Below are 25925 nucleotides of genomic sequence, written 5' to 3' on the forward strand. Positions count from 1 at the left end.
GTGAGACGGGCACCATGTGGCTGGCATGATGGGCTTTATTGTGAGATGGGTACCATGAGGCTGGCGCGATGGACATTACTGTAAGACGGGCACCATGTGGCTGGCATGATGGGCATTACTGTGAGACGGGTACCGTAAGGCTTGGAACAATGGGCATTACTGTGAGACGGGCACCATGTGGCTGGCACGATGGACATTATTGTGAGACAGGTATCATGATGCTGGCACGATGGGCATTACTGTAAGATGGGCACCATGAGGCTGGCATGATTGGCTTTATTGTGAGACTGGTACCATGAGGCTGGCATGATGGGCATTATTGTGAGATGGGCACCATGTGGCTGGCATGATGGGCATTGCTGTGAGACGGGCACCATGTGGCTGGCATGATGGGCATGATTGTGAGATGGGCACCATGAGGCTGGCGCGATGGACATTACTGTAAGACGGGCACCATGAGGCTGGCATGATGGGCTTTATTGTGAGACGGGTACCGTGAGGCTGGCACTATGGGCATTACTGTGAGACTGGTACCGTGAGGCTGGCACGATGGGCATTACTGTGAGGCGGGCACCGTGAGGCTGGCACGATGGGCATTACTGTAAGACGGGCACCGTGATGCTGGCACGATGGGCATTACTGTGAGGCGGGCACTGTGAGGCTGGCACGATGGGCATTACTGTGAGGCTGGCACGATGGGCATTACTGTGATTTCACATCACCAGTATGGACACTGCTGCTGCAGGTTGTGGGTGGTGCTGCGTTCTTTGGGGGAGGGCATTATGGTTAGTACCACCCCTGAGCGTCTGTGTGATGTTGTCCATGGTCAGAGTCAGCTCTCTGCCGTTTCCTCCACACGCGCTCATCCTGAGCCTCGTGCTTCCACCACTTTCTGCGTCTTTATGATTCGATATGTCCATTCTGCTGCCATCTGCACAGCGGATTACAGGGAAGAAGCGCCCCTTATAATCTTCATATTGTCTCTATATCATCGGGGGTTCAGGATTATCACTCCTAATCTCTGCAATCTGCTTCTTTATGTATCCGCTCTAGATTATTTCTGTGATTTCCGCGTTGCCTGGCGGACATTACTGCGCACAGTAAAGATACCAGCACCGCTGGGCGATAAACACCATCCCAGTGTTCCCAGTACTGGATCACAAGGACCTGATGCTGGGATCTAATCTGGGATCAGGAGCAGATCCCCTGGTTGACCCTACATGTCACTTCCTCCTACAGGAATGTGGCCCCATGGCAGCACTGCCTTAAAGGGACGGTACCATATAAATCAGCTCTGGGAGAGTCGGGTGTACAGTCTCCCCGCAGCACAGAGGAATACAGTATTATACAGTTCTGGTTCTTTTAGCAATGTCTGTAAACGCTGCAGGTAATAAGATTAGGCAGGCGAGATGATGGTCATGGCCGCCTCACACTCCTTTATCCCAATCAGATTTTGTGTAGGTTTAGTGTTTGTCTTGAAAGAAGAAATGGAGGCGATGGATCCGGGGAGCTGAGCGCGGCGGGCAGATAGAATTATGGTGGGGACGATGGCAGTGTATGATCCAGTGTATATACCTGGATGTAGAATGAAAGCTGCAGGCTGCCCCCTCAGAATGTCAGGAACGTGCCACCTGGAAGCCATCGTGTGCTGCATGCTTATATCGCCGATATCGTGCTCTCTGGACGCTTTGTAAAGCTTGAAAAAATTTTTTTGCAGAAACTATAAAACTTTTCATCCAAGGGCACTTGGCAGTGGTGGCACCAGGAGCGGGCACCTGTGTGGGGGGCGATGTGACGGCTGCGGACTTATCACAGCATAAATGAGACCGTCTCCAGGGGCCGATGGTGCTGTGCTGGCGGATAAGCACCGGGGGCTCTCAGGTGACTGGTGCAGGTGCCAGGGGGCACTAATGAGGGATCCTCGTCATTCTGGCTCCTGGGGGAGGGGAGCTAATTTAATTTCCTGGATAATAATGAACCGTTGTCCCTACATTCATCCTCCTGACAATACTGCTTATTTTTCCAGGTTGCTGACACCCAGCGAGGCGTGAGGCTCTTAGCGGCTCCTTATTATGGGGATTTGCACGGCCTTTACATTCGATTTTCACCATTTGTTTCAGGTTTTATATTAACTAGCTGAGGAGCCCGGCGCTGCCCGGGCATAGTAACTAACGTGGATAGTTATAACAAATTATAATTATCCTCCATCCCATAGTCCCATGCCCATATACCCATCATACATATCCTCCATCCCATAGTCCCATGCCCATATACCCAACATACATATCCTCCATCTCATAGTCCCATGTCCATATACCCTTCATACATATCCTCCATCCCATAGTCCCGTGCCCATATACCCATCACACATCCTCCATCCCATAGTCCCGTGCCCATATACCCATCATACATATCCTCCATCCCATCGTCCCGTGCCCATATACCCATCATACATATCCTCCATCCCATAGTCCCGTGCCCATATACCCATCACACATCCTCCATCCCATAGTCCCATGCCCATATACCCATCATACATATCCTCCATCTCATAGTCCCATGTCCATATACCCATCATACATATCCTCCATCTCATAGTCCCATGTCCATATACCCTTCATACATATCCTCCATCCCATAGTCCCGTGCCCATATACCCATCACACATCCTCCATCCCATAGTCCCGTGCCCATATACCCATCATACATATCCTCCATCCCATCGTCCCGTGCCCATATACCCATCATACATATCCTCCATCCCATAGTCCCGTGCCCATATACCCATCACACATCCTCCATCCCATAGTCCCATGCCCATATACCCAACATACATATCCTCCATCTCATAGTCCCATGTCCATATACCCTTCATACATATCCTCCATCCCATAGTCCCGTGCCCATATACCCGTCACACATCCTCCATCCCATAGTCCCATGCCCATATACCCATCATACATATCCTCCATCCCATAGTCCCGTGCCCATATACCCATCACACATCCTCCATCCCATAGTCCCGTGCCCATATACCCATCATACATATCCTCCATCCCATAGTCCCGTGCCCATATACCCATCATACATATCCTCCATCCCATAGTCCCGTGCCCATATACCCATCACACATCCTCCATCCCATAGTCCCGTGCCCATATACCCATCATACATATCCTCCATCCCATAGTCCCGTGCCCATATACCCATCATACATATCCTCCATCCCATAGTCCCGTGCCCATATACCCATCACACATCCTCCATCCCATAGTCCCATGCCCATATACCCATCATGCATATCCTCCATCCCATAGTCCCGTGCCCATATACCCATCATACATATCCTCCATCCCTTAGTCCCATGCCCATATACCCATCACACATCCTCCATCCCATAGTCCCATGCCCATATACCCTTCATACATATTCTCCGTCCCATACCCATATACCCATCATACATATCCTCCATCCCATAGTCCCGTGCCCATATACCCATCACACATCCTCCATCCCATAGTCCCGTGCCCATATACCCATCATACATATTCTCCGTCCCATGCCCACATACCCATCATACATATCCTCCATCCCATAGTCCCGTGCCCATATACCCATCACACATCCTCCATCCCATAGTCCCATGCCCATATACCCATCATACATATCCTCCATCCCATAGGCCCATGCCCATATACCCATCACACATCCTCCATCCCATAGGCCCGTGCCCATATACCCATCACACATCCTCCATCCCATAGGCCCGTGCCCATATACCCATCACACATCCTCCATCCCATAGTCCCGTGCCCATATACCCATCATACATATCCTCCATCCCATCGTCCCGTGCCCATATACCCATCATACATATCCTCCATCCCATAGTCCCGTGCCCATATACCCATCACACATCCTCCATCCCATAGTCCCATGCCCATATACCCAACATACATATCCTCCATCTCATAGTCCCATGTCCATATACCCTTCATACATATCCTCCATCCCATAGTCCCGTGCCCATATACCCGTCACACATCCTCCATCCCATAGTCCCGTGCCCATATACCCATCATACATATCCTCCATCCCATAGTCCCGTGCCCATATACCCATCACACATCCTCCATCCCATAGTCCCGTGCCCATATACCCATCATACATATCCTCCATCCCATAGTCCCGTGCCCATATACCCATCATACATATCCTCCATCCCATAGTCCCGTGCTCATATACCCATCACACATCCTCCATCCCATAGTCCCGTGCCCATATACCCATCATACATATCCTCCATCCCATAGTCCCGTGCCCATATACCCATCATACATATCCTCCATCCCATAGTCCCGTGCCCATATACCCATCACAAATCCTCCATCCCATAGTCCCATGCCCATATACCCATCATGCATATCCTCCATCCCATAGTCCCGTGCCCATATACCCATCATACATATCCTCCATCCCTTAGTCCCATGCCCATATACCCATCACACATCCTCCATCCCATAGTCCCGTGCCCATATACCCTTCATACATATTCTCCGTCCCATGCCCATATACCCATCATACATATCCTCCATCCCATAGTCCCGTGCCCATATACCCATCACACATCCTCCATCCCATAGTCCCGTGCCCATATACCCATCATACATATTCTCCGTCCCATGCCCACATACCCATCATACATATCCTCCATCCCATAGTCCCGTGCCCATATACCCATCACACATCCTCCATCCCATAGTCCCATGCCCATATACCCATCATACATATCCTCCATCCCATAGGCCCATGCCCATATACCCATCACACATCCTCCATCCCATAGGCCCGTGCCCATATACCCATCACACATCCTCCATCCCATAGGCCCGTGCCCATATACCCATCACACATCCTCCATCCCATAGTCCCGTGCCCATATACCCATCATACATATCCTCCATCCCATAGTCCCATGCCCATATACCCATCATACATATCCTCCATCCCATAGGCCCGTGCCCATATACCCATCATACATATCCTCCATCCCATAGGCCCGTGCCCATATACCCATCATACATATCCGCCATCCCATAGTCCCGTGCCCATATACCCATCATACATCCTTCATCTCATAGTCCAGTGCCCATATACCCATCATACATATCCTCCATCCCATAGTCCCGTGCCCATATACCCATAACACATCCTCCATCCCATAGTCCCATGCCCATATACCCATCATACATATCCACCATCCCATAGTCCCATGCCCATATACCCATCATACATATCCGCCATCCCATAGTCCCGTGCCCATATACCCATCACACATCCATTATGACATCATAATGAGGGGCAGGGCTTGACGCGCACACACTGTTTCCCCATTATGTAGATAGGAGCCAAATTGTTTGGTGAATTGGAACGCGCGGGGTTAAAATTTCGCCTCACAACATAGCCTAGGATGCTCTCGGGGTCCAGACGTGCAACTGTGCCAAATTTTGTGGCTGTAGCTGCGACGGTGCGGATGCCAATCCCTCCTGGACATACACACGCCTATCCCGGACATATATACATGCGCACACACACACACACTTGAGCTTTATATAATAGATTAGGCGCAATTTAAAACGAATTCTAAGTTCCACCGCTGAATCCAGAGACTTTTCTAGTTTTACACTGTGACAACCTCACCTGTGCGAACCAGAATAGGTCGTGGCAGGTTCCAGCCTCTAAATCTAGGCAAAGTGTGTTGTGGATCACTGCCAGCAAGCAGAGATTTCTAGGCGGTCCGGAATGTATCAGAATTTATCACCAGGGTCATGGAGATGTCCAGAGCGCAGGTAATTCCCACATGTAGCAGAGGAACGACAGACTGTAGAGAAAAGAAACGTCACAGCGTTCCAGCCAATCGATGAGACGTGTGAGGCCGCCGGAGCGGCTGTGGATCGTCTCTTCTAATGTCCTGCACATGTGATATTCTGAGGACGCCGTGATCTAGTTATTGGCAGTGGTGCACACTCCGCTCTGCTCCATCATCTGCAACCCCCTGGATATATAATGCGACCGGGGATCTGCACATCGCCCCCATTACAGTACATGATGCCCCATATGGCCAAGCTGCTCTCTGCCATGAGCATTAAAGGGCCGGTGCAGCCTCCAAAAAGGAACTATCCATGGCCGAATTAAAAGTTCTAGAAATTGCTAGTAAGTGTTTTTGGTTTCAGTCAAAATCTCTGCTTCCTGTAAGTGAATAAAATCCTCACCGTTTACACTCCTGGGCTGAAACGTGGAGCTGAAGGAGTACATGTGCCGGAGTGCCCAGCTCAACACCGTCATGGCAGCGTGACACGGCGTCGCCCTGGGCTTATAAGGCTATGTTCAAACGGTGCGTGTTTTTCCTAAGGCAAAACCTGCTCTCTTGGCAGTAAGACACTTGCCTCAAAAAGCAGATTTTGCTTAGTTTTGTCGCATTTTCTGCTGCGCTTTTGTCATGCTACATTTGTGTCTTGTGCATAAAAACATCTGGTTCATCTTCATCAGGTTTTGGCCCCAAAGATGCAGCAGACCCTGATAGCTGCATTTTTGCAGCGTTTTTTCACCACCCATTGCTTTCAGTGGGTCTAAATGCTGAAAGAAGTGACATGCTGCATTTGGCAAAACTCAAGGTACTGCACAAAATACTGAGCAAAAGAACCCGAGTGTGCAGCTTTCTGAACAAGAACTCTGTAGAGGAATAAGTGGACTTCTGTCTGCGCTGCCCAAAAGATGAAGTTCCAGACATTTAATAAAGTTGGCAGTGGCTTATTCTACGCGTTTCAAGGTTTTTTGCAACCCCTTTATCAGAAAATACCTAAAACGCAGCTGAAAATTTGCATAAAAAAACAACAATGTGTGAACATAGCCTAAAACAGAAGAGGCGCCGGGATTCCCATGGATGTGGCGCTGGTCCAGGTTCCTGAGAATCCATTCATTCATCTCTACAGGAAAACCATCCTGCCCTGATAATTCTGACAACTGATGAGTTTGTTACAATGTATCAGTCTGTGAGGAAGGAGAGATGTTTGTGGCGTTGCCTGTACTGATGCATTGCAGCAAACTCTCAGCTGTGTGCAGCCAGATCTCCGCACAGTCCTCCATACAAACAAGTGCATGGAGAGAGCCACACGTGCAGGGCCAATTCTAGTGGTGACGAGAGCCGCAGATATGTTGGAATTGTCCCCTTTAAGGCTATGTTCACATACAGCGTTTTTGCTGCAGTTTTTCTTTGCACCAAAGCATACTCTGTTGGCAGTAAAAACGCTAATTTCAAAAGGTAGGTTTGGTTTTACTATTTTTTTGCAACATTTTTTAGTTGTTTTTCTAGTGTTTTTTTAACCAGATTACAGGTGTGATTTGTCCATAGTTATTATATAACAGCCTTCAGCTGGATCTGGAGCCATGGTGACGTGATGATGAACGCTGCGTGGGGAGATCAAGCCTGTGCAGTCACCTCCAGAGCTGCGGTCACTATTCTGCTGTTACATTGTATCTTATCCTCCAGTCACCTCCAGAGCTGCACTCACTAGTCTGCTGTTACATCGTGTCTTATCCTCCGGTCACCTCCAGAGCTGCATTACTTATGACATTGTATAACGGCCTTCAGTTGGATCTGGAGCCATGGTGACGTGATGATGAACGCTCTGGGGAGATCGATCCTGTGCAGTCACCGGGGTCTTCTCCGCCGAGGTCCTGCTAGTATCCAGCCATCGGTTGCTGCTCTTCCTCTTCGCCTTGTTCCTTCTGCTCTTCCGGCCGTGGTGTCCTTCTCCAGTGATCGCGCTCTCCGTGTGATGTGTCCACAGGTCGTGGCTCGGTGGTCCTCGCTTCCAGTGACGCGTCTTCTTCTTGCTGTCCATAGTATTGATTACGTTCTTCTCCACCACATTTCCAAGGCGTCGTTTCTTCTTGTTTCTTTATCGTCCAGGTTTCACATCCGTATGTTACTACAGAGAAGCCCGGACTATGTACGCGCCGTGTCTCTTCACCAGTGATCTGTTCCTTGATTTGAGGACCTTACATCATGTCTCCTCCTCCAGTCACCTCCAGAGCTGCATCAGATATATTGAATGTTGCTGTTCCTTTAGGAAGCTTTTCTTACGTGCGTCACATCAGTTGGTGGCTGGCACGGCCGGCGGCAGACAAAGTGTTAACTGCGAATGAGATTCAGCGATGGTAGCGGGGAATAATTTATAACGCGCGATGTGCGCAGCCCACGGATCAAAGCCTCGCTCCCAGCCACGGGTTTTAACCCCTTTCAGCCTAGAGCAAATAATTTCTATCAACGAAGATTAGAGACCATAACAAAGGCCCGAGAGTAAAAATAGCCGCGGACATGACGGGCAGTGGCGGATCAGGTCTAAACCCATGTACGGTAAAAAAGGCCGAAATGGAAAATGAGGTGCAGGAGTTGGGGGAGTCCCATAACCCTTCCCTATGATACATAGTATAACATTCAGCACTATGCAAAAGTCTTCGGCAGGCACAGAAAACAGGCTGCAGAGGAAGAGGCTCCCTGTAATAGAAGGGTTAATAGTTTATTTCTATCAATTAGCAAAATGTCTGACCAGAAGAAAAATGTAAATGTCATGGGTGACCGCCCGTCTCTCCATCATCAGTATCTGGTGACCGCCCGTCTCTCCATCATCAGTATCTGGTGACCGCCCGTCTCTCCATCATCAGTATCTGGTGACCGCCCGTCACCTCCATCATCAGTATCTGGTGACCGCCTGTCACCTCCATCATCAGTATCTGGTGACCGCCCGTCACCTCCATCATCAGTATCTGGTGACCGCCCGTCACCTCCATCATCAGTATCTGGTGACCGCCCGTCACCTCCATCATCAGTATCTGGTGACCGCCCGTCACCTCCATCATCAGTATCTGGTGACCGCCCGTCACCTCCATCATCAGTATCTGGTGACCGCCCGTCACCTCCATCATCAGTATCTGGTGACCGCCCGTCTCTCCATCATCAGTATCTGGTGACCGCCCGTCTCTCCATCATCAGTATCTGGTGATCGCCCGTCACCTCCATCATCAGTATCTGGTGACCGCCCGTCACCTCCATCATCAGTATCTGGTGACCGCCCGTCACCTCCATCATCAGTATCTGGTGACCGCCCGTCCCCTCCATCATCAGTATCTGGTGACTGCCCACCACCTCCATTATCAGTATCTGGTGATCGCCCGTCCCCTCCATCATCAGTATCTGGTGACCGCCCATCTCTCCATCATCAGTATCTGGTGATCGCCCGTCACCTCCATCATCAGTCTCTGGTGACCGCCCATCCCCTCCATCATCAGTATTTGGTGACTGCCCGTCTCCTCCATCATCAGTATTTGGTGACCGTCCGTCGCCTCCATCATCAGTATCTGGTGACCATCCGTCTCCTCCATCATCAGTATCTGGTGACCGCCTGTCGCCTCCATCATCAGTATCTGGTGACCGCCCGTCGCCTCCATCATCAGTATCTGGTGACTGCCCGTCCCCTCCATCATCAGTATCTGGTGATCGTCCATCACCTCCATCATCAGTATCTGGTGATCGTCCGTCACCTCCATCATCAGTATCCGGTGACCGCTCGTCTCTCCATCATCAGTATCTGGTGACCGCTCGTCTCTCCATAATCAGTATCCGGTGACCGTCCGTCCCCTCCATCATCAGTATCCGGTGACCGCCCGTCGCCTCCATCCATCATGTTCTGTGGTCTGCGCTCTCGCCCTCCGTTCTGGGACCAGGACTCTGTGTAGTCGGGTTCTAGATCAGCATTTCATTGAAGAACCTGATGATGGCTGAGCGGATGTCGCAGGAGGTGATGGCACCTGTATCACCCTCAGAGCTGCACTTCTACAGCTGCATTGTAACGTTGCCACCACCGGTGTGAGCAGGACCAGGCCGCAGTCCTGGGTGTAGTTTCCATTCACTGAGGTGAGCAGAGATCTGCTGTCCAGTGATTGTCACTTATTTGCGTTTTCTCGCATGTAGCAGACGATACAGACATCAGATTGAGCAGAGGAGACAGATTTGAATTTAGATTGATCTAGGTCTGATTGGTCAGAAATTGGTCAGATATCTGTGGCTGTAGAGGTCACGTGTACATGTCCCATCTCAGTAGTCAGCACCGCCCACCAGACTCTGTAGAAACTGGAAGAGTCAGGGGTCCAGTGCAGTATGTCATGTGAGCCCCGGGTCAGGGGTCCAGTGCAGTATGTCATGTGAGCCCCGGGTCAGGAGTCCAGTGCATTATGTCATGTGAGCCCCGGGTCAGGAGTCCAGTGCATTATGTCATGTGAGCCCCGGGTCAGGAGTCCAGTGCATTATGTCATGTGAGCCCCGGGTCAGGAGTCCAGTGCATTATGTCATGTGAGCCCCGGGTCAGGAGTCCAGTGCATTATGTCATGTGAGCCCCGGGTCAGGAGTCCAGTGCATTATGTCATGTGAGCCCCGGGTCAGGAGTCCAGTGCATTATGTCATGTGAGCCCCGGGTCAGGAGTCCAGTGCATTATGTCATGTGAGCCCCGGGTCTGGGTGACAGAGCCCACTTCTTCTGGACCCTCCGTACTTCACTGATCATGATTTGGGGAGTGATGCAGCGACGACCTGAAGGAATCTTGTTATTTAATATTGGTGACGTGTATAAATGCAGAGAAGTGCGATGTCTGCTTGGAGAACTACTGATCCCAGCTCAGTGTTTCCAATGTTCCTGTGCTGCTGTGGATTCTCACCTTCCATGTCCTTTTGCTTTCAGCTGACGTCCAACATCCTCATCTTCGTGTGCACGAATGTCGTTGGTGTTTGCACGCACTACCCGGCTGAAGTGTCCCAGAGACAAGCGTTCCAGGAGACGAGGGAATGTATCCAGGCACGGCTGCACTCCCAGCGAGAGAACCAGCAGCAGGTGAGACCCCACAGCGCCCCCCGGAGGCAGTCACGCCCCTGCTGCTCCCTGATGTGTGCAGCTGATCATCATCTCACCCCACATTGCTGATCGCACCACCAGCAAGCGCAATGGTGGCATTCAAATGTGGGCTGAAATGGCTGATAACAGGGAGTAATAGACTGTAGCCGGCTGTGCCATGGGGACAAGACTAAATAATTGTAAGCTTTGTTTTTTTATAATCTCTGGTCACAGAACAGAGAATCCAGCGCCGGCCTGTACAGAGGACATTTCCTACTGGCCATTATTGGAAACCATCAGCAAGCATGTGGTGATCCATCTCAGCAGACACGGGACAAGCATGTCCTACTGGGAGATTTCTGCTCTGCAGCTTCTCACTAAATTAGAATATCATCAAAAAGTCAATTTATTTCAGTTCTTCAAAACAAAAAGTGAAACTCGTACAGCTCTGGCAAAAATTAAGGACCACCACATTAAATCCCTGTCATGGCCGCCCAATCTCCAGACCTGAACCCCACTGAAAACCTCTGGAATGTAATCAGGAGGAAGATGGAGAGTCACAAGCCATCAGACAAAGAAGAACTGCTGACGTGTGTGTCCCAGGAGTGGCATAAGGTCACCCAAAAGCAGAGTGAGAGACTGGAGGAAAGCAGCCAAGACGCAGGAAAGCTGGGATTAACAATCATGGGGATTCCACAGAATACTGATCTCTGAACTCTTCCTGAGGTAAAACATTAGTATTGTTGTTTCTAAATGATTATGAACTTGTTTTCTTAGCATTATTTGAGGTCTGCATTTTTTGTTATTTTGACCATTTCTCATTTTCTGAAAATAAATACAAAAATTATTGCTGGGAAATTCGGAGACGACATGTCAGAAGTTTATAGAATAAAAGAACAATTTACATTTTACTCAGAAATATAAAGAGGAAAATCAGAAACTGAACATTGGAAGTGGTCTGTTAATTTTTGCCAGAGCTGTATATTCTATAGAGTCATTACACCCAGAGGGATCTATTCCACGGGTTTATTTCTGGTAATGTTGATGATTATGGCTTACAGCCATTGAAAACCCAAACGTCATTATCTCAGTAAATTAGAATAATTAACAATAAACACCTGTAAAGGCTCCTAAGTTTTTTAAAGGTCCCTTAGTCTGTTTCAGTAGCTCCACAATCATGGGAAAGACTGCTGACCTGACAGATGTCCAGAAGGCCGTCACTGACACACTCCACAAGGAGGGGAAGCCACAAAAGGTCATTGCTAAAGAAGCCGGCTGTTCACAGATTGCTGGATCCAAGAATATTAATGGACAGTGGAGTGGAAGGAAAAAGTGTGGTAGAATAAGGTGCACAAGCAACCGGGATAACCGCAGCCTGGAAAGGATTGTTAAGAAAAGGCCATTCAGTAATGTGGGGGAGCTTCACAAGGAGCGGACTGCTGCTGGAGTCATTGCTTCACACCACACTCAGACGTCTCCAGGACATGGGCCACAAGTGTCACATTCCTTGTGTCAGCCACTCATGACCAATAGACAACGCCAGAAGCGTCTTACCTGGGCCAAGGAGAAGAACCGGACTGTTGTCAGTGATCCCAGAGTCTGGAGGAAGAGTGGAGAGGCCACAATCCGAGCTGCTGGAGGTCTAGTGTGAAGTCTCCACCATCAGTGATGGTTTGGGGAGCCATGTCATCTGCTGGTGTAGGTCCACTGTGTTTTATCAAGACCAAAGTCAGCGCAGCCGTCTACCAGGACATGTTCGAGCTCTTCATGCTTCCCTCTGCCGACAAGCTTTATGGAGATGGAAATGTCATTCTCCAGCAGGACTTGGCCCCTGTCCACACGGCCAAAAGTACCAATACCTGGTGTACACACAACAGTATCACGGGGCTTGATTGGCAGCAAACTCGCCTGACCTTAACCCCATAGAGAATCTATGGAGTATTGTCAAGAGGAAGATGAGAGACACCAGACCCCACAATGCAGACGAGCTGAAGGCTGCTATCAAAGCGACCTGGGCTTCCATAACCCCTCAGCAGTGCCGCAGGCTGATCGCCTCCATGCCACGCCGCATTGATGCAGTAATTGATGCCAAAGGAGCCCGACCAAGTACTGAGTGCAGTTACTGATCATACATTTCAGGAGGACGACATTTCAGATTTTACAATCATTTTTCAGGCTGGTGTTATAAAGTATTCTAATTTATTGAGATAATGACTTTTGGGTTTTCATTGGCTGTAAGCCATAATCACCAACATTACCAGAAATAAACCCGTGACATAGATCCCTCTGGGTGTAATGACTCTAGAGAATAGAGGAGAGTCACTTTCTGATGAAATTCTAATTTAGTGAGAAGCCCATATATATATATATATATATATATATATATATATATATATATATATATATATATATATATACACCTGTACAGATGCAGTGGATCCGCTGGAGATCAGGCTTCTCCCCTGCTGCGTCTGATAATGTGTGGGAGGTTTCCATATGATCAGCTGCGGTATTTGTGCGGCGGATCGGTCAGCGGTCGGATCGGACTGTTTCGCTGCGTTGCGTCTGTGATTGTGTGTTCTGCAGCATTTTGGGCGGCTCTAGAAGGGAACAGTCTGTCTTCTGCCGGCCCCCGTATGACCACGGTCCGATGTGGAGGTCTCCCATATTAACCCTTTGCTTTGCTCCAGGAGCGGCTCTTGCTGTCTGTCCTGCCACGCCATGTGGCCATGGAGATGAAGGCCGATATCAACGCCAAACAGGAGGACATGATGTTCCACAAAATCTACATCCAGAAGCATGACAATGTGAGGTAGGATGATGGGGGATGGTCTGAGATTACGAGTATAAGGTCTGGATGGGGTTATACGAAGATTATAGGGTCTGCAGGAGGATGGGGGTTAAATGTGGTGCTTGATGTTCTGTGGGGTCTGTAATGATTTGGGGGCTATGTGATCTCCATGGTGCAGCTTTCATGTGTTGGATGCAGATGCTTTGTCCGGGCGGAGCTTGGTGCGGAGTGTAAGCTCTGCAGCCCAGTGCTTGGTGCCTCTCTCATATCTTGCGGTCGTTGTACAGATTCCCGTCCCTGTTGGGTGCATTCTCCATGCAGCACCCGCCGTTCCTCCAGCGATCCGCCGTCTGATGTGCACACCACTAACAAGGAAATCCTGGAGCACGGAGCGCGCAAGAGCAGCACTCCATCCCGAGCACTACTATCCCCATCAGATGTGTCTGCAGAGGAGGCAGGAGCCAGAGAGCGCCACCTCACAACCAAGAAGGGTGACAGATCATGGGAGGGATCGGTGGAGGCTGATTCCTGGCCACCAAGGACGGATGGAGTTCTGTTAATGTTTGTGCCCCTCCGGGCCGTGTGTATGGCCGTCGTGGGGGAGGTTTCAGCTCTTATGGGCCTCTGTCGGCACAAAATGACTGTTCCTTCCAAGTCCGGCTGCTCGGTGCATCATGGCAGCCAAACAGCTCAGTGCACCTTCCCACTTTCTTGTTTTCATACAATGTCAATCAAAGTAGAAGTGGGCGGAGATAGATGGAAAACAAGTGGATGGGAAAGTGCACGATTGATTGCCTGTACTTGATTTAAACCAGCAGAAAAGTGAGTGCAGCTCTGGGGTATAATACAGCATGTAACTCAGGATCAGTAATGTAATGTATGTATACAGTGACTGCACCAGCAGAATAGTGAGTGCAGCTCTGGGGTATAATACAGGATGTAACTCGGGATCAGTAATGTATGTACACAGTGACTGCACCAGCAGAATAGTGAGTGCAGCTCTGGAAGATAATACAGGATGTAACTCAGGATCAGTAATGTAATGTATGTACACAGTGACTGCACCAGCAGAATAGTGAGTGCAGCTCTGCAGTATAATACAGGATGTAACTCAGGATCAGTTATGTAATGTATGTTCACAGTGACTGCACCAGCAGAAGAGTGAGAGCATCTCTGGAAGATAATACAGGATGTAACTCAGGATCAGTAATGTAATGTATGCACACAGTGATTGCACCAGCAGAATAGTGAGTGCAGCTCTGGAGTATAATACAGGATGTAACTCAGGATCAGTTATGTAATGTATGTTCACAGTGACTGCACCAGCAGAAGAGTGAGAGCAGCTCTGGGGTATAATACAGGATGTAACTCAGGATCAGTAATGTATGTACACAGTGACTGCACCAGCACAATAGTGAGTACAGCTCTGGAGTATAATACAGGAGGTAACTCAGGATCAGTAATGTAATGTATGTACACAGTGATTGCACCAGCACAATAGTGAGTACAGCTCTGGAGTATAATACAGGATGTAACTCAGGATCAGTAATGTAATGTATGTTCACAGTGACTGCACCAGCAGAAGAGTGAGAGCAGCTCTGGGGTATAATACAGGATGTAACTCAGGATCAGTAATGTATGTACACAGTGACTGCACCAGCACAATAGTGAGTACAGCTCTGGAGTATAATACAGGAGGTAACTCAGGATCAGTAATGTAATGTATGTACACAGTGACTGCACCAGCACAATAGTGAGTACAGCTCTGGAGTATAATACAGGAGGTAACTCAGGATCAGTAATGTAATGTATGTACACAGTGACTGCCCCCCATGTTGTGCTTTTCCCTTCTGGTCTCTATAAATAGCCACATTACACAATCCTCCGGTATTTTTACACTTCCCGTGTCCAGTGCATTGTACGAGCGCAGCAGAGCGTAACGTTCTCTCCGGCCCATTCTGTACGAGCTTCCTGCCTCTTCTGGATAAATACCAGTACTTCCTGTACATGTGGATGAGCTCCAGAGCTAGCGATATTCCAATACTGCACAGTCCCGTCACATATCCTCCAGTCACCTCCAGAGCTGCACTCACTATTCTGCTGTTACATCACGTCTTATCTTCCAGTCACCTCCAGAGCGGCGGTCACTATTCTGCTGTTACATCACGGCTCTCTGAATACTACTTTCCCATCATCCGCTAATGATGTCACTGTAGCGGGCATAGCCGGATGGGACAAGTAGTCCCATCGGACAATGCCCGCACAGCACTGGTACAGCTCGCACACAGCCCGGCCAGCACAGGCCCGCACAGGTCCGGCAGAGCCCGGTACAGCCCTGCACACACACACACAGCCCCACAGACCCCCACACACTTTCTCCACGCACACACATTCTCTGCCCATTACTCGCATTTCCCATAGACTTACATTGGACTCGCTACTCGTTATGAGTACAGCAAGTCCGAGTATTTCACTACTCGCTCATCCCTAATCATGTCTGCTGGTCACCTCCAGAACTGCAGTCACTATTCTGCTGTTACATCATGTCTTACCCTCTAGTCACCTCCAGAGCTGCAGTCACTAATCTGCTGTTACATCATGTCTTAGGCTGGGGTCACACTGCGTTATGGCAGTCCGTTAACACTACCATTCAGCCCCATTATGTGGCACATTGCGAAGCATGCCGTAAAGTGGCACGCATTCGCGATGTGCCATCATTCACTGACGGAGCCTCAGACGCGGGCTGCAGCGTCTGAGGCTCCGTCACCGCTAGCGCTGATGAATCATCAGCACTAGCGGTATAGCATAACGCATATCGCGTTATGCTATAGCGTTAACGCAGTCCATCAACACTATGCGTTGAACGGGCTATGTTAACGCAATGTGAACCTGACCTTACTCTCCAGTCACCTCCAGAGCTGCAATCACTAATCTGCCGTTACATCATGTCTTATCTTCCAGTCACCTCCAGAGCTGCAGTCACTATTCTGCTGTTACATCATGTCTTATCTTCTGGTCACCTCCAGAGCTGCAGTCACTATTCTGTTACATTGTGTCTTATCTTCTGGTCACCTCCAGAGCTGCAGTCACTATTCTGCTGTTACATCATCTTATCCTCCAGTCACCTCCAGAGCTGCAGTCATTATTCTGCTGCTACATCATGTCTTATCCTCCAGTCACCTCCAGAGCTGCAGTCACTATTCTGCTGTTATATCATCTTATCCTCCAGTCACCTCCAGGGCTGCACACACGATTCTACTCTTACATCATATCTTATCTTCAGGTCACCTCCAGAGCTGCGGTCACAATTGTCCTGGCTCCTTATTACCTCCCAGGCTGCGGGACCCAGCAATTCCCTTGTGCTTTTTTAACCCCTTATCTTTTTCTAGATCTCTGCTTGCTGTCAGTCAGTAGAATTATGTTTCTTTACATTGATATCATAAACTACATGGGATGAGTCCTTCTCAGCTGAGGGTTTGTTACAAATGTATCTGTGCGCTCCCCTCTAGATTGTCTGCTACAATGTATCAATCAGCCAGTGAAAAAAGTTCTTTGGATTTGAAACCTTGAGTGGTTTCTAGACCTCTGCTTGCTGTTAGTAAATTCTTTGTTAACCTGCAGAACTGAAATCCCACTTGACCTAATACTTGTCACAGCTGAGGGTTTGTTACAGATGTATCCATTGTAACAACATCCGGACTGGAGGCCACGAGGCGCCACTCTTCTTGTTCCTCCTTTACTGATGTGCACAATGACAGCGACCTCGTTATCAGCAATGATCCGGTCATTTCCCAGCTCTTGTCGTCCACGTGGAATTGTCAGATTTCTGTCTGTTGCAATGCTGCGTCTGGAGATCACGGCGGCGGTGTGAATCCCGTGCTGACGGCGCTCCTGATGCGAGGATTTATGAGCGCGACGTCTCGTTCTCAGTTTCCATAGAGACGTGATGGATGATTCTTACTGTCGGATATTCCATAGTATTCCGTGGTCGATCCCGGCATCGGTCGTGTGACCTCTGCTTCTCACCTCCAATGCGCTTTCTCCAGGAGATCGGCCCTTTATTAAGCTCCATCATAAAATATGTCACAGAGTCAGGACCACAAACTGGAAAAAGGAAACTCCATCACGATTACTGCAGACTTCTCCACAGCCTCCTGTCAGTGTGTCAGTTCTCACCACACCTCTGTCATTCTATTCATGGACTGGAACTCAGGATAAAACTCCACCCTGCATGTACATATATATATACACTGCTCAAAAAAATAGAGAGAATTTAAACAACAGAATCTAACTCCAAGTAAATTAAACTTCTGTGAAATCAAACTGTCCACTTAGGAAGCAACACTGATTGACAATCAATTTCACATGCTGTTGTGCAAATGGAATAGACAACAGATGGAAATTATTGGCAATTATCAAGACACCCTCAATAAAGGAGTGGTTCTGCAGGTGGGGACCACAGACCACATCTCAATACCAATGCTTTCTGGCTGATGTTTTGGTCACTTTTGAATGTTGGTTGTGCTTTCACATTTGTGGTAGCATGATACGGACTCTACAACCCACACAAGTGGCTCAGGTAGTGCAGCTCATCCAGGATGGCACATCAATGCATGCTGTGGCAAGAAGGTTTGCTGTGTCTGTCAGCGTAATGTCCAGAGGCTGGAGGCGCTACCAGGAGACAGGCCAGTACACCAGGAGACGTGGAGGGGGCCGTAGGAGGGCAACAACCCAATGGCAGGACCGCTACCTCAGCCTTTGTGCGAGGAGGAACAGGAAGAGCACTGCCAGAGCCCTGCAAAATGACCTCCAGCAGGCCACAAATGTGCATGTGTCTGCACAAACGGTTAGAAACCGACTCCGTGAGGATGGTCTGAGTGCCCGACGTCTACAGATGGGGGTTGTGCTCACAGCCCAACTCCGTGCAGGACGCTTGGCATTTGCCACAAAACACCAGGATTGGCAAATTCGCCACTGGTGCCCTGTGCTCTTCACAGGTGAAAGCAGGTTCACACTGAGCACATGTGACAGAGTCTGGAGACGCCGTGGAGAGCGATCTGCTGCCTGCAACATCCTTCAGCATGACCGGTTTGGCAGTGGGTCAGTAATGGTGTGGGGTGGCATTTCTTTGGAGGCCCGCGCAGCCCTCCATGTGCTCGCCAGAGGTAGCCCGACTGCCATTAGGTACCGAGATGAGATCCTCAGACCCCTTGTGAGACCATATGCTGGTGCGGTTGGCCCTGGGTTCCTCCTAATGCAGAACAATGCCAGACCTCATGTGGCTGGAGTGTGTCAGCAGTTCCTGCAAGATGAAGGCATTGAAGCTATGCACTGGCCTGCCCGTTCCCCAGACCTGAATCCGATTGAGCACATCTGGGACATCATGTCTCGCTCCATCCACCAACGTCACGTTGCACCACAGACTGTCCAGCAGTTGGCGGATGCTTTAGTCCAGGTCTGGGAGGAGATCCCTCAGGAGACCATCCGCCGCCTGAACAGGAGCATGCCCAGGTGTCATAGGGAGGTCAAACAGGCACGTGGAGATCACACACAATACTGAGCATCATTTCCTTGTCTTGAGGCATTTCCACTGAAGTTGCATCAGCCTGTAATTATAACTACTATAATACTGCCTCTATATACAAGAATATAACTACTATAATACTGCCCCCTATGCACAAGAATATAACTACTATAATACTGCCTCTATATACAAGAATATAACTACTATAATACTGCCTCTATATACAAGAATATAACTACTATAATACTGCCTCTATATACAAGAATATAACTACTATAATACTGCCCCTATGTACAAGAATATAACTACTATAATACTGCTCCTATGTACAAGAATATAACTACTATAATACTGCTCCTATGTACAAGAATATAACTACTATAATACTGCCCCCTATGTACAAGAATATAACTACTATAATACTGCCCCCTATATACAAGCATATAACTACTATAATACTGCCCCTATGTACAAGAATATAACTACTACAATACTGAGCCTATATACAAGAATATAACTACTATAATACTGCCGCTATGTACAAGAATATAACTACTATAATACTGCCCCCTATGTACAAGAATATAACTACTATAATACTGCCCCCTATATACAAGCATATAACTACTATAATACTGCCCCTATGTACAAGAATATAACTACTATAATACTGCCCCTATATACAAGAATATAACTACTATAATACTGCCCCTATATACAAGAATATAACTACTCTAATACTGCCCCCTATATACAAGCATATAACTACTATAATACTGCCCCTATGTACAGGAATATAACTACTATAATACTGACCCCTTTATACAAGACTATAACTACTATAATACTGCTCCTATGTACAAGAATATAACTACTATAATACTGCCCCCTATGTACAAGAATATAACTACTATAATACTGCCCCCTATGTACAAGAATATCACTACTATAATACTGCCCCCTATGTACAAGAATATAACTACTATAATACTGCCCCCTATGTACAAGAATATAACTACTATATTACTGCCCCTATGTACAAGAATATAACTACTATAATACTGCCCCTATATACAAGAATATTACTCTAATACTGCCTCTATATACAAGAATATAACTACTCTAATACTGCCTCTATATACAAGAATATAACTACTATAATACTGCTCCTATGTACAAGAATATAACTACTATAATACTGCCCCCTATGTACAAGAATATCACTACTATAATACTGCCCCCTATGTACAAGAATATAACTACTATAATACTGCCCCCTATGTACAAGAATATAACTACTATATTACTGCCCCTATGTACAAGAATATAACTACTATAATACTGCCCCATATACAAGAATATTACTCTAATACTGCCTCTATATACAAGAATATAACTACTCTAATACTGCCTCTATATACAAGAATATAACTACTATAATACTGCTCCTATGTACAAGAATATAACTACTATAATACTGCCCCCTATGTACAAGAATATAACTACTATAATACTGCCCCCTATGTACAAGAATATCACTACTATAATACTGCCCCCTATGTACAAGAATATAACTACTATAATACTGCCCCCTATGTACAAGAATATAACTACTATATTACTGCCCCTATGTACAAGAATATAACTACTATAATACTGCCCCTATATACAAGAATATTACTCTAATACTGCCTCTATATACAAGAATATAACTACTCTAATACTGCCTCTATATACAAGAATATAACTACTATAATACTGCTCCTATATACAAGAATATAACTACTATAATGCTGCCCCTATGTACAAGAATATAACTACTATAATAGTGCCCCTATGTACAAGAATATAGCTACTATAATACTGCCCCCTATGTACAAGAATATAACTACTATAATACTGCCCCTATGTACAAGAATATAACTACTATAATACTGCGCCTATGTACAAGAATATAACTACTATAATACTGCCCCCTATGTACAAGAATATAATTACTATAATACTGCCCCCTATGTACAAGAATATAACTACTATACTGCCCCCTATGTACAAGAATATCACTACTATAATACTGCCCCCTATGTACAAGAATATAACTACTATAATACTGCCCCTATGTACAAGAATATAACTACTATAATACTGCGCCTATGTACAAGAATATAATTACTATAATACTGCGCCTATGTACAAGAATATAACTACTATAATACTGCCCCCTATGTACAAGAATATAACTACTATAATACTGACCCCTATGTACAAGAATATAACTACTATAATACTGCCCCTATGTACAAGAATATAACTACTATAATACTGCGCCTATGTACAAGAATATAATTACTATAATACTGCGCCTATGTACAAGAATATAACTACTATAATACTGCCCCCTATGTACAAGAATATAACTACTATAATACTGCCCCCTATGTACAAGAATATAACTACTATAATACTGACCCCTATGTACAAGAATATAACTACTATAATACTGCCCCTATGTACAAGAATATAACTACTATAATACTGCGCCTATGTACAAGAATATAATTACTATAATACTGCGCCTATGTACAAGAATATAACTACTATAATACTGCCCCCTATGTACAAGAATATAACTACTATAATACTGCCCCCTATGTACAAGAATATAACTACTATAATACTGCCCCTATGTACAAGAATATAACTACTATAATACTGCGCCTATGTACAAGAATATAACTACTATAATACTGCTCCTATGTACAAGAATATAACTACTATAATACTGCCCCCTATGTACAAGAATATAACTACTATAATACTGCTCACTCTGGAAACTATCAGCTGAATTGGTGGCAGTCGTTCGGACATTGTGTATTCTGGGTCCCTCTTGTCCTGTAATCATTGTTTATTATCTCTAACTTGTGGTGGTATACGCTGGCTTGTGATTGGCTGCGGTGACATCTCTGGATTTGATACATTGTACATATTCTGAATCACTCTCATTCTTTCTCTCTTATTTCCCAGTATCCTGTTTGCTGACATTGAGGGGTTCACCAGCCTCGCCTCGCAGTGCACCGCGCAGGAACTTGTCATGACGCTGAATGAACTCTTTGCTCGATTTGATAAACTGGCAGCTGTGAGTTTACAATGACATTGTGGGAACTCTGCTTTGAACGGCGCACTCCGCATTAGCTCCTTCCCTTATATATGGGCCATATGCGCCCGTAGCCAGAGCAGGAATATGCCCCTCCAGTGCCCCCGGTCAGTGTCGTCAGCGGCAGATCACAGTGCCAGTCGTGGGTGGACTTCGCCTTAGTGATGCTTTGTATCGTCATCATCATCATTTTTCACGGACTCGCTACTTTTTGCAGGAGAACCACTGTCTGCGGATCAAGATCCTGGGCGACTGCTATTACTGCGTGTCGGGGCTGCCGGAGGCTCGCGCTGACCACGCTCACTGCTGCGTGGAGATGGGCCTGGATATGATCGAGGCGATCTCGTGAGTATGCCGCGTTTTCGCAGACTTTCCTTCAGCTCCTCTGTTGTCAGGGAATGTATAGATTCTTGTATAAAGCCAGATTCTAATATGCAGCCTTAATATTATTTCAGAGCAGAGGGTCCGCTATATTGTATCAGTGCACACAATTTTAGAGATAAATACATCAGCAATGTAAATCTGCTGGTCTGGAGGTTTGCTACAATGTGTCAGTGCAGGAGACTTGCTCTCACATAAGTATTAGGCAGCGTTCACACAGACAATGTGGTTTGGTCTAGACAGGTGCTGTTTTATTGCTTTTATAAAACTCCAAGGGATTCAATGCCAAAAGCAGTTCATTCAGCAGCACAGACATGGCCACAAGTGTTGGCACCTGTGAAATTGTTCCAGACAATGAAGCTTTTCTCCCAGAACGTTATTACAATTCCCCATGTTTTGTAATAATCAGGTTTATTTCCTTTGTGTGAAATGGAACAACACAAAAAAAATTGATAAAAAGTCAGATTGGACATAATTTCACTCAAAACCCCAAAATTGGTCTGACAAAATTGTTGGCGCCCTTATCTAAATATTTGGTTGCATGCATTAGAATAAATAATTACAACAGTTCTCTTCCTAGAACCATCCACAAGCTTCTTCCTCCTCTCAGCCGGGATCTTGGACTCTTCTTACAATCTGCTCCCAGTCTCGTATTTCGTCTTCTCCCATCACAGATTGTAAGATCTCTCCACAGAGGATCACTGGGATTTAGATCCGGACTCATTGCTGCCACTTCAGAGCTCTCCAGCGCTTTGTTTCCATCCATTTCTGGGGGCTTCTTGAAGTATGTTTGGGATCAATGTCCTGCTGGATGACCCATGACCTAGGACACACACCCCGCTTTCTGACACTGGGCACTATATAGCCACCCAAAATCCTTTGGCAATCTTCAGATGTCATAATGCCTTGAAGATAGTCAGGCCACCCAGGGCCAGAGGCAGCAAAACAACCCCAAAGCCTCTGCAACCCTCCACCATATCTAATGGTAGGTACTGGGTTCTTTTCGTTGTAGGTCTATTTCTGTTTTTCGGTAAACAGTAGAATGATGTGCTTTACCAAAAAGCTCTATCTTGGTCTCATCTGTCCACAAGACGCTTTCCCAGAAGGAATTTAGCTTAGTCATTTACATTTTGAGAAACTGTAGTCTAGCTTTTATGTCTCTGTGTCAGCATTGAGGTCCTCCTAGGTCTCCTGCCATAGCGTTTCATTTCATTCACATGTAGATGGATAGTTTGCTCTAACTATGATGCCCCATGAGCCTGCAGGACAGCTTAGATTTCTTTGAATGTTGATTTTAGTTCTCGAGTCTTCATACAGTTCTCTTCTCCTCTTTCTGTTCTCCATGCTTACTGTGGCACTCAGTGCAAAGATTGAATCAACTTCTCCCCTTTTATCTGATTCCAGGTGTGATTTTCATATTGACCACACCTGCTACTTGCCACAGGTGATTGTGAACAAGCATCACATGCTGGAAACAAAGTTGTTTACCCACAATGTTGGAAAGGTGCCAACAATTTTGTTGGGCCCATTTTTGGGGTTGTGTGTTAAATTATGTCCAATTTGCCTTTTTATTACTGTATTTATCAGACTATAAGACTCACCGGACCATAAGACATCTAGGTTTAAGAGAAGGAAATTATAAAACAAAATTGAAGCAAAAAATGTGGTCGTGACACACTTACCTTCCCTTCCTGTACTGACACGGCAGCTGATTTCAGCATACAACAGTGCATGACATTACTGCCACGCGATCCCGCATTCTGACGTCAGCTGCCGGAATACTCACTGCTCCTTAGGCCCGGGACTATAGGGGCGGAGAGCAGTGAATATTCATTCTCTTTAATAGCGGGCACAAGTGATCGCCCTGCGGCTAACAGTGCAGTGTTCCCGCTATTAAAGACAATGACTATTCACTGCTCCACACGCCCATGGTCTTTCCCACCTCTCGGCTCCCGGCTTTGGTGCATAGAGCTGGGCGGGGAGCAGTGAATAGGAATTGTCTTTAACAGCAGGCACAGTGTTAGCTGCAGTCACTAGCTCCTGCCTCCTGTGACCCACTCCTCCACCGATGCCATTCCTCTCCCATCCACAGGAGACACTCGTGTACATATTTAAAGGGAACCTGTCACCCCCTCCAGGCGTTTTTAAGTAAAAGAGCCACCTTCTGCAGCACTAATGCTGCATTCTGTCAAGGTGGCTCTTTTACTTAGCGTCCCTTCCACCGCAGAAATAATCGTTTTTAAAAATGGTCAGACATACCTGAAGTTTGTCAGGGGGGCAGGTCTTTCCCCCCCTGACAGAGACGCCTGACATCCGTCAGTCATGTCCTGCTTTTGAATTTGGTGCCACCTCCTCAGGGTTCATTTCTTGGAGGTGTTGACAGGTGCCCTTTAAGGTGCATCCGGACTATAAGATGCACCCCCCACTTTCCTCCAAAATTTTGGAGGAAAAAAGTGCATCTTATAGTCTGGAAAATACAGTATATTGGCAGTTTGTTTTGTAATACACAAATAAAATAAACGTGTATAACAATAATTTGCTGTAAAAAATACTTCATTTTCTGGAACAATTTCTAGGGTGCCAACACTTTCGGCCATGACTGTATATATTCATGCGGACTACCCCAACAGACTACAGTCTTTTTCTCCTAGAGCAAACTTCACCCAAATAACAGGTATGGTCCCACCAATCTCAGTATCACCTTCAGCCAGAGCTCCAGCATCTTCCAGCACCAGATGTGTTCAACTCTGGGCACAGTTCACACTGCAACTTCCACACACAGACTGCTCAGCTTCCCAACTGACCCGTGCAGTCTCTCCATTCAGAGAGAGACCCCAGCATGCCTTTCTCTCTCTCTGCTACAACTCCCATTTTGGCTGGTCACTCACCAGCAGCACACTCAATTCTGCTCATCCAGAAAACTGACACACTTAGTGACCACAAGCCCTGGTTCTTAATCATAGCTAGTCAGGTGCATCTAATCAAGACCTGCAGTGCTAAAATTTAACCCTGTCCCACCTGGCTTTGCTACATATCCCCCTCCCTCTGTCAACACACAGAAACCACAGGGCTTTGCTGCCTACACATCACGCACACAGGCTCTGCCGCCTGCACGTCACGCACACAGGC

The 25925-nt window shown here is 47.0% G+C and overlaps 1 protein-coding gene across 3 annotated transcripts in view; it reads left to right on the top strand.

The window, feature by feature from the left end:
* ADCY5 (adenylate cyclase 5) overlaps positions 1-25925 on the top strand; it is a 111911-nt gene that overhangs the window by 51315 nt on the left and 34671 nt on the right. For all 3 annotated transcript variants that reach the window (XR_012220260.1, XM_073545259.1, XM_073545260.1), the window contains exons 2-5: positions 10797-10946; positions 13637-13758; positions 22286-22397; positions 22633-22760. Coding sequence is in view for 2 of the 3 variants with exons in the window: in XM_073545259.1 (XP_073401360.1) it covers positions 10797-10946; positions 13637-13758; positions 22286-22397; positions 22633-22760 (512 nt within the window). In the remaining variant the exon portion in view is untranslated. The remainder of the gene's footprint in view (positions 1-10796; positions 10947-13636; positions 13759-22285; positions 22398-22632; positions 22761-25925) is intronic.

This window comes from Dendrobates tinctorius, unplaced genomic scaffold (genome assembly GCF_039654945.1).
Source record: "Dendrobates tinctorius isolate UK_male_01 unplaced genomic scaffold, ASM3965494v1 ptg000143l, whole genome shotgun sequence".
Taxonomy (NCBI): domain Eukaryota; kingdom Metazoa; phylum Chordata; class Amphibia; order Anura; family Dendrobatidae; genus Dendrobates; species Dendrobates tinctorius.